Source organism: Cryptomeria japonica, chromosome 6 (assembly GCF_030272615.1).
Source record: "Cryptomeria japonica chromosome 6, Sugi_1.0, whole genome shotgun sequence".
NCBI classification, from domain to species: Eukaryota; Viridiplantae; Streptophyta; class Pinopsida; order Cupressales; family Cupressaceae; genus Cryptomeria; species Cryptomeria japonica.
Window position 1 is genome coordinate 400,111,206 of NC_081410.1, and position 14,448 is coordinate 400,125,653.

At 37.4% G+C, this 14,448-nt stretch overlaps 1 protein-coding gene across 3 annotated transcripts in view; it reads right to left on the reverse strand.

Annotated features, from left to right (window-relative positions):
• Nucleotides 1-9,036: 9,036 nt before the first annotated feature.
• Nucleotides 9,037-14,448, reverse strand: part of LOC131065824 (uncharacterized) — a 36,039-nt gene continuing 30,627 nt past the window's right edge. For 2 of the 3 annotated variants that reach the window (XM_058000462.2, XM_058000463.2), the window contains exons 3-4: nt 9,870-9,919; nt 9,037-9,747 (exon numbers count right to left, since the gene is read on the reverse strand). In XM_058000462.2, the coding sequence (XP_057856445.2) occupies nt 9,627-9,747; nt 9,870-9,919 (171 nt within the window). In that variant the 3' untranslated portion in view covers nt 9,037-9,626. Of the gene's footprint in view, nt 9,748-9,869; nt 9,920-10,932; nt 11,091-14,448 lie in introns of all 3 variants that reach the window. The other variant, XR_009111479.2, reaches the window with a different exon arrangement.

A 14,448-nucleotide genomic window follows, 5' to 3' on the forward strand; every position in this document is an offset into this window, starting at 1 on the left:
TTGCCTCTCCTAGAACAATTTGTTGCAAAAGAAAAGCACGAGCAATTGAAAAAAACAATAGTGTTCGAGGGGTATTTGTAACTTTCTCTTGTGGTGCAATGGCACCACTTCACACCATATGTTTCTTCACCATCAACTTCAGGGCCTCTCCTAAAACACACGGAGATATTGTGAAGTCCTAACTCCTCTCTAATCAAATCAGACAACTCTAACAGTGTCAACCCTGGTATGTAGTTTTTTAATGATAAAACAACAAAACAAATAACATGAGGCAATAAAAAGTAGTCGGTTGTGTTTCTTGTAACTGCCAAGATATCCCGTCATCTTCCATTCTTGTCTATTAATGTACTATCCCTCAGAATCTACACAGAGCCTTTTCATAATACAATCTTGCAATTTATAATTCTAAATGGTGCCTTCTCTCTCGAGTCTTGTAATGTCCCCTTCCTAATATGTTCAATAGGGTGGACCCTCAGCCTATTCAGTTGGGCTCCTGTAAGCTAATGAGTTAGGATTAGGAAACTTTGGAGGCATTGATCCAGTGGAATAGCAGTATCAGATGTTTATTTTGGCTCCAGTACTTACGACAAGCATAATGCCTTTTTCTGGAATGATTTCAAATGAATTTTTCCATACTATTTTTAGCGAGTCAATTACAGGCATCTACTAAACCAGTTGTCAGTATTTCTATTTTTTGACATGTCAAAGGGAGCAGTGGATATCATTAGCTCAATATTTGGGGTAGTGATTTTATTTTAAATAACGTTATGTTAATATTTTATAAAAAATTAAATATTTAACTTTATCGTTATTTAGCATATTTTAAAATAAAGTCTATTTGGGCACCAAGATTAAAATGCAATGCAAATATTTAATAAAGGAGGCCTTTTGGAGACTTAAATGCACTTTACGAAGCCTTTGATTTTATTTTAATATTTTAAAAAGGCTATTTGGGAGAGGTCAACCTCTTTTGGGAAAATATTAAAGAGAAAGTTGGTGCTCATTCCTCTTATGTTAATTTAATATTTTGGATATTGCTATTGCTCTTGGAGATTGTTCTTCTCAGGTTTGTGAGGATGAAACCCCTAGCAGATGACATTCTCCATGTATTAATCTAGAGAATATCTTAGTGATTTCACACAAAGATCACCATTGGGCATTACTGGAGTTTGATATCTTCATTTTCAGTTCTTAGAGCTTCAGAGTGTTGGATAATATTCAGTGTGGTTGATAAGGAGATTTACAGAGGTTATTGTGTGATTGTTCGTCTCTTTTTGCTGGCCGTACTCTTCTACAAGCTGCTCGTAGTTCTCCATGGAGGGTCATACACCTTGCTTGTCAAGCGGCTACGGTTTGGGAGGTTCTAAGTTACCATTTTTGAGGCATTTGGACCTACAATAACCTGCTTTAACATCTGAGTGGATTTTTGCGAAGCCTTTGAAGTGTGGCATCCAGTTTGGGAGCGCCAGAGTTCAAATTTTATGAACAGATCAAGTTATTTCAATGCTGCATTTTCTTGGTACATTTGAAATAGATATGTAATGCTATTTGATGATCTCGATAGCTCTTACATTTGAGGAAATTTGTATTTTCAGATCAACAATAAAATCTAGAATTTTCTATTCCATGTATTTCTGAATATTGTTATAATGCTGAGTTGTTTATTTGCTGCAAATTACTTTATTTGTCATCTCGAAATCATTGCAAAAACTTTTAAAAAAAACAAAGGCAAACAGGGTACCAAATTACTAGTCTCTCCTGTTGATCAAGCGCAGTGTAATATTAGTATTCTTGTATATTTTTCCATACATAAGACATTAAAACCATAAGAGTGTGTTATCTGTCAGGCACCCTTGGGCTTCATATAAATAAGGCAGACAAAAGGAAAAAACAAGAGAAAATGAGAATGCCACCAAAGTCGAACAAGAAAAAAACTGCAAATGAATGGAAAGAGGAAAGAAGAAGAATTGTTGATTTTAAGGTAGTACTCGTTAACCACAGGCAAACATCAGATCTGTTGCCTTCCCAACCATAGACGATAAGCTCTTATCGTCACCCCCGAGCACGCTACATAAATTTCTCACCATCAATTGATCTGCTTGTACATGAATTCGATCTACCTGATTATGATCGAACTTGTTGTCTTATCTCTGTTCCAAAGAGGAAAGACCACGTCCATATATATCCGTCGAAAGGAGATATCCAAGAGTCGTCTCTCATCAAGGAGGCACGACCTTCATGAAGCATCGCATGCCTTCAAACGAGGGGTGGCGGACTTTAACCAAAAGTCAGCCCCTTTGAAACAAATCCGGTAAGTCAAACTTGATAATGTATGTTTAATTATTAAACCTGGTAATGCATATGTGACTTAATAAAGATATTAAAGGATTAATATAAGTTATAGATTCATCAAATGTGTAAGGCCAATAGGCCATTCACACATTTGATCTTGCTGAGTCGGCCTGTAGGATTTCTACCAACGCTATATCATCAACACTTCCACTTAGATAGGAAGGAATCCTTCTTAATCTCTACAAGTCACATCACCTCATCGTGATGACTAACATAATGACTACACTCATGTGAATGAAAGAAGCTTATCACCTCATTGTGATAGCATATCACCTAATCGTGATGTTTGACCACAATGGCTACTCTCAGAGGGTGAATACACACAAATGCTAAGTCATGGAGTCTCTCACATGACATCCACCACACCTATTCACAGAGGGTGGAACCACCATACCCTACTCGCAAAGGGTGGAACAAGGGCTGGAACCTCAAACTTCTCTCACAAAGAAGAATGCACAACAAGGGCTGATACCTCAAACTTCTCTCACAGAGAAGAATGCATAACAAGGGCTGAAACCTCAAACTTCTTTTAGAGAGAAGAATGCACAACAAGGGTTGATACCTCAAACTTCTCTCACGGAGAAGAATGCATAACAAGGGCTGATACCTCAAACTTCTCTCACGGAGAAGAATGCATAACAAGGGCTGAAACCTCAAACTTCTCTCACAGAGAAGAATGCATCTCCACCATGCCTACTCGCAGAGGGTGGATCTACCATACCTACTTGCAAAGGGTGGATCGAGGGCTTTCACCTCAAACTTCTCCCAGAGAAGAATGCATTAACAAGGGATTGCACCTCGAACTTCTCCTCACAGAGAAGAACTCATTAACAAGGGATTTCACCTTGAACTTCTCTCTCTCAGAGAAGAACTCATTAGCAAGGGATTGCACCTCGAACTTCTCTCTCACGAAGAAGAACTCATTAACAAAGGATTGCACCTCAAACTTCTCTCTCTCAGAGAAGAACTCATTAACAAGGGCTTTCACCTCAAATTTCTCCATCACAGAGAAAAATGCATTAACCAAATCTTCATGATGACGTGGCTCCCTCTGAAGCAAATATCAACCTTCTGACCTCTTCGTCCAAGGTTACTTCTGATGATACGTCAGACTCCCTCTAAATGTTGATTCTTCCTCTGCGAAGAAATGCAAGCAATCTTCCTTCCTTGAATAGAGATTCGTCAGCGCCTGAACCTTGGGTAGAGTGACCACCAATGAAAAGCATAATTCTGGCAACAGTGCCAGGCACACAAGCCCCAACCAGCCCCGTAGCCATGCTAAGAGCAGTGCCAGTGCAACGTGCAGCTCTTGCATCCGTCTACCCCGCCCACGGATCTTTCTGCAACTCTTCCAAAACCAAATTCAAAGTGAATTCACACTGGGAAACTGGCAACAAGAATCGGGTGATGCTCTGAGCAGAGAGGCCATCCTTGACGTTGACTACATCATCAGCAGATTTGCAGATAGCGTCAAGCATTCTATCAATCTGCTGCCACAAATTAGGATTGGTGGCAATACTAGACATACTGAGCCAATAATGCCTGACCATGCGGCCCTAGTCCGGAGTGGCAATCGAACCAGCCTCAAGCTCTTCCAAGGCCTTAAAAGCCCTTTGAAACTTGGGTTCCATTGCCTCCACGAACTCATCCGTAAACCCCATTCGGCTAACATCGATATACAATCCGAGCTCCTTATGCTGATAAAGCCAATCCAAGTACCGATTCCACAGGGCTGCGGGCTCCCTCTCTAGCCCTTTCTTCTTCTACAAAGAATTTGTATCGAGCACAGAAACCTCTCCAGCCACAACAGCCCAAGTTCGAGTCACAAGCTGGCACCTTTCAACGCTGACAATGCCAAGCTTTGAAATCTTGGGTGAAATCCTGTGACTAGGCAGCAAGAAACTTTTTGCACAGGTTGTTGTCTGCGTTTTCCCATGGAATTTCAAGCGCAAAGGATTTTGGGCCATCATACTTGTTCTCTAGGGAGACTTGATCCCCTAATTGCCACCTAATTTGTTTAGACACATGACCGACGCCACTGTGAAGGGCGGAGGTCAGCGAGTGTAATCGCTGCATTATCCTCTGTAGTCACCTTTCGATCTAGAAGAGATCTTAAATCTGCAATTGTTTGTGATTGAATTTCCCTTGAGAGCACAGGATCTACCTTCAAGTAGTTAGGCTATATAGAAAGAACCCGCTTTGATACCCTGTTGATTTTAAGGTAGTGCTCATTAACAACAGGCAAACATCAGATCTGTTGCCTTCCCAACCATAGACGATAAGCTCTTATCGTCACCCCCGAGCACGCTACATAAATTTCTCACCATCAATTGATCTGCTTGTACATGAATTCGATTTGCCTGATTATGATCGAACTTGTTGTCTTATCTCTGTTCCAAAGAGGAAAGACCACGTCCATATATATCTGTCGAAAGGAGATATCCAAGAGTCGTCTCTCATCAAGGAGGCACGACCTTCGTGAAGCATCGCATGCCTTCAAACGAGAGGTGACGGACTTTAACCAAAAGTCGGCCCCTTTGCAGCAAATCCGACAAGTCAAACTCAATAATGTATGTTTAATCATTAAACCTGATAATGCATATGTGACTTACTAAAGATATTAAAGGATTAATATAAGTTATAGATTCATCAAATGTGTAAGGCCAATAGGCCATTCACACATTTGATCTTGCTGAGTTGGCTTGTAGGATTTCTACCGACGCTATATCATCAACAAAAATTAGATAAGAAAGAAAGAGAGAAGATTGAGTGTGAAAGGCTGTTATGAATTATGAAATTCCAGATCTGAAGGTTTTGGAATCTGCTTTAGAAAAGGAAAGTTGAATTTTGAAAATTCTCAAATGTAGAACAAAATGAGACATGCTTAAAAGTTAAAACAGTTGTGTTAGTCACAAATACAATACTAAAGCCAATGTTCCAGAAATCGAGATTAAAAGAAAGAATCATTTAAAATGCCTGTATTGTTGACTTCAATTTCAATAATGAGAATGCAATGGTTTAAGTAAGCAATGTAACCTGTACACAATGCAAGTTAAATGAAGCAATAGACACCAACATGCTAAAGATAATTATTAGCTGCATTACTGGTTCATCCCCTCCTATCCCAAATCAAGGCCCAGTTTGTACCTGATCCAGATTCAGAGCCATTTTGTCAGGGGGTTTTGTTCAGGTGCATATGAACAATTGTGGATTCATGCCGAACAAATTTGAATGAACCCGTGAAGAATCTGGTGGAAAATTTGCATGCCCTATGCCAAACAGTGTATATCGCCTATAAAAATTTTGAACATCTCTGAATTTTTTGTTCGTACATTTTAATAAAGAAAAAATAGAAAGGCAAAAAACCCAGATACAGCCAAAACCAGACCAGCCTTAAAAATTGCAGGCAGAAATACAGATTGGGCAAGAATTGTGCAGGAAGACAAATCTGAACCATCCAAAATTTCAGTCAGCAACATTAATTGTAAATTTGTAATATAATAAAGATACTTGTTTAAGCCATAAAATGGGAGAAAATTAATATTTCAAATTCAAAATAATATTTGATATGTCAATAATATTTATTATTAATATTAAAGATTAATTTAAATAAATTATTAAATATTACTGGGGGATGACCCCGCAATGCAATGGTAGTTGCAAGCCTTGTCTCGAGCAAGGTCATGGGTTCGAATCTCAGTATGATATGCTGTCTCAAACTCTCTCTGGCTTAGTCTCTGCTCAGATTGAAAATGGATGCAGGTGCGCTGACTGCGATTGATGTCACGGCAGGTGAGGCAGATTGGAGTGCAGGAGAGGCGGCAGGAGGAACAACGGAGGAGGGAAGAGCATGCCACCCACATGCCGTGGTGGATGACTGCTGGGCTTCGTTAGCTGCCTCAGCTGAGGATTGTGTCCATGCCTCTGCCTGTTCCATGCGCATGGAGTGGTGGCAACTGCAGAGCCCGCACCTGCACTGTCCATTGAGCCTGTGCAAGCAGAGATGCCAGGTGCTTGGAGTAATAAGGTGAGGTCGCTATTGGAGAGATAAGGAATCAAGTGCCCAGCGCAGCGGAGTACCAGCTACCGCGCCAGTGGAGAGATAAGGAGTGCGCGCCATTGTTGGAGTGATAAGGAGTCATGGAGAGATAAGGAGTCGTAGCTGGCAGTCCTCGATATTGGAGAGATAAGGTGTTGCCTGGGTGTGGACGACAGAGTTAGACAGCACAAGGAGATATAAGGGTGTAAATTGCCAATAATAACTGAGGATGAGGCCCCTAAAAAATGCGGTCTCAATGGTATGCTCCAGTCAAAGCAACTATACCGCTTTGGCTGTGACTTAGCCAAAAAAAAAAAACATTATTAAATATTACTATTTTAAAAAAGACTAATAGTTATAATTATTTAATAAAATTATATATGATAATCAACTTTATTAATATTGTATAAGGCTTATAAATATTATTATAAATTGAAAATATTAAAAAATATGTATATTATATCTTATATTTTGATATGAAGCTGTGTGTGTGTATATTTGTAGTGACGAACCCAAAATGAACCCAATTTCCAAAAACAATTCAGCTAAAATCCATGAACTGAATCCCAGAAACAATACCAAGACTAGTAACTTAGATTATTAGGATATAAAAATGTTTTTGTCAAACCATACCAGTTCAAGTAAAACTTGGAACACTATAATACGGAATCTCCAAGTCTCAAGGAAGGGGAGCGCAAAAACGAATTTTAGTGACAACATTTTTCTTTCAAATTGGGCATGGCTAGGGGACAACTATTAAAGGCTATGTTACAGGGTTCTCCTATTGGAGGCCCCATGCCTGCACTGAAACGGCTCGGGAGCAGGAGCCAGAGTAGATTGGGAGTGTCCAAGCCACCCTAGGTTCTTTATGGGTACGTTATAGGTGTACCCACAGAGAACCCAAGGTGACTGGGACGCTCCCAAAAGATCCTAAGTTCTCCCACAGGTGAGCAAAGACAACACACACCCAGAAACACTTTAAACAGTGATTTTTGAAACCCCAAATCCTTAATTTTGATGACTGGCTTTTGTGAAAGATTTTATGGTATTGTGATTGTGACAACCTGGGCTTCTATTTTAAAGTTGATGAAATAGGACAAAGGTTATGCTATTGTGACTGTCGAGATTATCCTGTCAGTGTTGAGATTGGTGTTTGTAGTATTAATGATGATTTACTCTTTCTAAAAAAATAAGCCTACGCAACCCATTCTCTTCTTGTGTAACAGTTCTTGTAATCTTTGTGTTGGGATCGTGGGTTGTAATGGTGATTTGAGATTTTAATCTAGTTAAGTACTGTCTGCTAGTGATTGTTCTGTTTTAGTTGAAAAGGAAAACTCAGTGGGGTTGTTAGTTGAAAATTAATCTTGTGACTGTATTTGGTTTAGGAGTTGTTGGGAAGGGTTTGTTCAATGTTACCATCAAAGTTAAAACATTTCTCTCTGGCTAGGATTTGTTTGATCAAAACCTTGAAACCTTATCTTAGAGTTATACAAAGAATTTAATCACAAACTAAGTTTGAATGACCCTTTTCACCATCAATGAGCCATAATCATGTACTAACTAAAAAGGAAAAAGTGAAAGCAATATAAATTACTATTTCTACCTTGGGTTTCATCTGCATTTACAATGATTACTAGGTATTACAGTTAACAAGTGCATCCAATCCTTCACTCTGGACCAAGGTTTTTGACACAAATAGATAGGCGCAGAACTTTCTCACATTCAAACATGCAACAATCCAAAACCTCACCAACATTCTAGCATGATCAACTTCTTCAAGCTGCACTAGACCTCAAGCTCTTATCAGAATTTCAAGAGTACTGGTGCAATATGGGCCCAACCATAGGACCACCAAGGTTTAAGTACACAATTGCAATAAAGCTCTAATGATCACAAAACAATATACATATATACAGCCCTACCCAAGACGAAAAAAAATTCCATACTGATGGACCAGAACCCCATACCCATACCCGTTGCCATACCAGATCGGCAACTTATATTAAAGGAATATATAATAGACCAAATATACCTATAAATAACATAAGTGAACCAAAAGAAGTTGAAATTCCAAAAGGTACAATAACAATTCACTGTTTGCATAATCCATCTAATAGACTGCTAATCATAATATGGAACATAATTTATATTGAAAGCTGCCAAAAAAATAAATGTTGTGTCATGTATAGATCAGCATATTGAACAATGAGATCAAAAATCAGATCAATATCTCGCTAACTGCTCCTCCTGCACTCTTCTCCTTTTCGTCTTATTCCATTTTCCTCTTTTCCTCCTCTTTTGGTGTATGTAAAACAGCAATAGGCATCAGTTCTTAAAACTTTTTTGGCCTGCAGAGCCCGCCTGCCTTTAAGATTTTACATCTGATTTGAGTGGCACCCTCAAATCTAGGGATGGCTAAGGGAAAACATAAGTCCCAAGAAAAAAGAGACACCCCTCTCTTTAGAGGACATCTCAGGACATCCCCAAAACTTTTTTAAAAATGGGGGATGGGAAAGGAATGTCCCCTTCAAGTACCAAAATTACCAGGATATCGGAGACATCACTCAGATCATGGGGTTAAATCACCATGGAACACTGGTTTATAATGAGTTACAAAAACATAACACATCCACAGCTACAGGGTAACTTAATAACTTAATTATTTTATTTTACTTAAGTCAGCAACATAAAAAAATGCCCTGTTCACTAGGCTACCAAAATGTTATTGGCAAATGTTAGATCCAAGACTCCCATTACTCCAGAAGAACACAATTCGTCAGAATATTGGGTACTCCCATTACTCCAGAAGAACACAATTTGTCAGAATATTGGGTACAACAAACATCTGTAGTGATGCCATATACAATAAAATCCTTTTCTGGTCATTTTTGCAGAAACTTAATACAACTGAATTTCATTCAATAGACAAAATTGACATCCAAATTCAAGATAACTGGATGTCTTGCAGAGGGGCCAATACAAAGGCATAAATTTTGTACAAACCTCTATGTACTTACACAAATTGAAGGTCCGTTTGGAATAAATGTGCAGCAGCTCACTATAATCTACACAAAGGAGTTCCAACCACTGCTCCTTAATGAATTTCCATCACAACAATCAACTCAACATGAATATACAGGCCAAATAAACCACTACATCCATCAAACTCAATTGACACAAGCTTCATCCAGCTTCAGTTACCCATATTTCAGCCCACCAGGAATTTCCGGATGCATTAGTGAATAGAAATCCTATATGATCCCATTCTTGTAACAAAAGGTCCAATTCTCTGATAAGATGTGTTATCTAGAAGAAATAGCAGGCCCACACCATTTGATGACACACCACGAATGTACCTATGTCATGAAATTTAGGAAAACACACAATAATAAAGAAATGCATCACTCTTCAAGATTTTGATACATTATACAAGATAAACAAGAGTATAAGTAAAATGTTCCTCGAGTTTAATACATACTTGCTTTGGCATCTCCGTACAGCTCTCCTGAAAATGTATGACAAAATCCACTGAAATTCCAAAGCAAGAGAGGTTATATAAGTACCGAACAATTTAACTAATGAGCTACGACAACAGTATAAGATAGCAAATGTAATGTAGCAAACTAACACAAGTAATAACAGAACCCATAACTAAACATTATATTGTCAATTATATTTGCGAATGTACTCCCATAGATATATATAACTGGGGCTTTGCATTTGCTAATGCAAACTTCCAGTGACTGACATAATCTTATATAATAGTTTTTGTAAATAAAAGTCACTATTCAATTATTTGTGCACCAGGCAATCATATGATAAAGAAAGATATCTCTCCTAGTGTGCCATGTTTGATGTCTCAGGCCTTTGGTAATCCAAGGATTTCTTAAAACAAAAGATTTTGGGGTCGCCTGCACTTAAATGATTGGCAATTAAACCAAGGTTTTGTAAAGCTAGCATTTCTTTTTCTTTATGTGGCTTTTAATCAAGATAAACAATGGAATGTCTTCTGGAATGTCCATCTTAAGGGAGCTTTTGGGCAGAACTGCAGGGAAAATTACGTTACTTATTTAATTTATCCTCTTTCCTGGCAAAGTCCTATTTCAGGGGGCACCCAGATCATCAGAGGCGGTTATAAAAAGCAATCTGCAACCACTCTCCTAGGGAAGACATAAAGTAAGCTTTAAGAAGGATAACTCTGCATTGATTTGTGCCTCTGTATTCACATTCCCCACACAAATTGTCCCTCTGATACCACATCAAATGATATTTCTATATTGCACAACCAAAATAGGACAATGAGAATTGTAATTCACACAAATTATAGAACATGATATATCCAAATAATAGATGATGGAAAAGTTCAAATAATGAATAGCTAAAACAAGAAATAAGGGCAACCTCAAGGAAGCAGCCTCACACATACAATAAACAGAAAAAAAATATTCCACAATTGATTATTTGGGAAAGATTCAACGAGCGAACACAACAGATATTGAAAAATAGTAACTACTAGAACTAGTCAAAGGTTATGCACGTACATGTTAGCTAATCCACAGCCTCATTATACATAATGGCATATGGATGGCTAGAGCCATAACACAATAGTTTCTGAAAAGACATATAGATTCTTTGCCCGTTTGACATGAGGGTTCAGATGCTAGCTTCTCTTACTTTCATAGGGACTCTCCAGGTAAACCTGGTGATGCATTGAAGTTAGCTATCATATACTGCAATTGCTCAAAAAGTTCATATAATTGATAATTTTTCTTACACATGCCTTGGGCCATTTAGGGGCTACAGCAACTAGTTTTAAGAGACTTCCAAGAACTGAAAAACAGGATTTATGACAGAAAATGGGGTTAAAGAAGTTTCAACGCAGCTAAAATGTATATACTTATCCATCTGTATGTATCGATTTATGTATCTATCCGTCTAAGTCTGAATATATTTATGCATGCATATGAAAATTGTAATCTTCTGAAAGATTTATCAACAATCCATCACAAAAGCTTCAAACATAGACAATAGTATCACAATTCCCCAAAAACACGAATTGTTGTATAGCTAAACACAATAATCAAAACATAAACACTGGGAAAAAAACATTAAAAGTTCTATTTCTAGGAAGTAAGAAAACAAGCACTGACAATTTATATAATCTACTATAAATGAGATATCACAATGGTTGTATGTAAAGAAATATCCAGTAATGACTGCAATGTGCACCTACTATAAATGAGATATCACGATGGTTGTATGTAAAGAAATATCCAGTAATGACTGCAATGTGCACGGTGTGCAAGATCTCTGAAGTGGAGTGTGAAAAAATCTATCAAAAATGACAACAGATATCAGACAAAGGGATCTTGCCCGCCCTTCACTAAAGTTCAATGTTTAGAAACCTAATTTATGCAGCTCAGAATAACCAACAACAAGAAATGACTTTAAACACACAAAAATAAAGTTTAGAAATGACTTTTTTTCTTTTATTTATTGGCCTAATAAACAAAGTTGACCAGAAGTCATATTTTGTAAAATATGACCAAGGATTAGTACCAGGTCCCTCTGACTACGATTAAAATTTCTTTTATCTTATGTTTAATTGCTTGGCTTCATATAAAAGAATCTCAAAATTGTATCCTAGACGAAATAAAATAATTATAATTTAAGAAAATTGTATTTGTCAGATGTTGCATTTTATCAATAAACAAATCTTACTCAAGTAAATACAAACGAGGCATACCTACATTTGAACAGAAAAAAAATATTCTCCATGGCTTTGGCAGAAAAGGTGGAAAGCATTTGGACCTTGACAGTTCTCAACACATTTTATCAAATATAATGATATAACAATGAAATTCAATTCGAAATGATATAACAATGACATAATTCTAACACAAGAATATTCTCTTAAAACTATAACGGCAGATTGCCGAAAGCAATATTTGTATGTTATAGCTATGGTCGGATTACTTCAGGCCAACATAGCAAATGTAAATGTGTGAATGGCCTATTGGCCTTACACATTTATTAAGTTCGATTTCTATATATTGCCGGCTTTGTATTTGTAAATAAAACAACATGTTTTTAAATATAAACCCGCCACCACGTCTTGATTATAATGTAACCAAACTCTAATGAAGAGACGTGTTGGTTAATATCATAGCTGACTCTTGGAGAAGTCATGTAGGTTGGAAGCACTCATGATCGGGTATATATCTAGTTTGTCTCCCTGTCTCATGAGGCATCGAATAAGTTCATTACAAGCAGATCGATTCCTTCACAGCAGTCCGTGTTCTATCTTCAGCACGTTGATAATCATCTACAGCAGATCATTGATCATCAATATCCTTCAGCAGTTCGGTATCATCTTCAGCATATCGTGGTTCATCTTCAGCAGATTGATTCCTCCTTCAATAAGTCGTATAAGGCAGATTGAATTTGTATTCCATTCTTCGGAAGTTAGGACTGCATTCACTGAGACCTAGGGTGAATCTCTTAGTCATATAAGCTTCAAAGTGTGAAGCATTTGTAAAGACATCTTGCTAATATATTTCAAGACATTTGTTGCTGGGTTTTTCACCTTCAAGAGGAAGGTTTTCCCAGGGTATATACTGTGCAATTGTGTTTGAATTACTGTCTATCTAATCTGATCATAAAAACTTAACAATATTCAATTTGATAAATCCCACAGCTTAATGCTTTAAGGCTGCACACTCAAATGATGCAGTTACTAAATAAATAAATCAATTTGTTTGGGTCTCCCCTGTATTATAAACACCTGTAGACACTAAAAAAATTCTTCATAATTATCGACCTTTAATCATCATCATTAATTGTTTATCCCATTTTTTAATTAATATCATTTATCACATCATTAATTTATTATCATTATTAAATTTGTTCATTTCTAATCATTTCCATTTATCCATTTAATTAAATAATATTTTCTTATTTAAGGAATGAATGAATTTTAATGACATCCGCGAGACCATCAGTCTATGGGACCAAGAGGATCCTTGCTAACAACTTTCAAATTCTTTTCATTGTCGACTCTTCTCTATTGTGGATCTTGATCAAGAAGCCCGATGTTTTGTGTAATCTTGTTTCCTCAAATAACTCATTTAGACTGCACCCCTGCAAATTGTCTTCATATTGCTTACAGACATCCTCGTAAGCAGCACACTCAAAGATGAAATGCTATTTAGTTCCCACCACCCCTTTATTGCAGAAAAGACAAGTTCTTTTGTCCCACTCCTTAGGGACAGCCCATCTAAGATGGTGGGACCCAGTTTTGATTTGCGCAACTAGAAGTCTAGCCTTTCCCTTAATTGTTGCCCTAAAATTATCTTTTTCATCATGCTCCCATAAGGGATTGAACTCTTTAATATAGTGTTCTTTCTTCCGACCAACCTGCTCATTATTATTGCGACAATCTTACATATCAATGTCCCACTTGCTGATCCAATTGTTGTTCTGTTTCATCCAAGTTTTCTTCCTCCATTTTAATTCCTCCCCAACAACCATCCATGTTTTTAACTTTTTTAAATAGCTTAACAAACGAACTATTGATGAAGCTTCCATTGGGAACATTCCTGCTTTTGCTAAAAGAATCTCATAGGGGACTGTGGACTTGACTTTAAGATTGCTAATGATTAGATGATTTTGGATCCTTTCTAATTGTCTCCATTTGTTATTTGATATGCTACTCCCCCAAATCTCACAACCATAGAGGACAACTGGCATAATAACCAACAAACCAAAGAGGGTTTTCTTGGTTTTCCAATCCCACAACTCCGCCTTCCTACATCTTTTCTGCAAGAGATAAGAAGCCTTCCATCCTCCTTGTATCCTTTTGACCTACAAGTTTCCCAGGTAAGCTTATGATGGAAACAATTCCCATATACTTGTATTCTTCTACTATTTCCATTTTCGAAACATCAAACATTTTCAATATTGTAAAAAAAAAAAAAAAAATTATTAATAGTTTTGTGGGCCCCTACCTCCTTGGTCGCCCTAAAAGGCATTGGGCACAAGTTTTTCACTCATTTCAT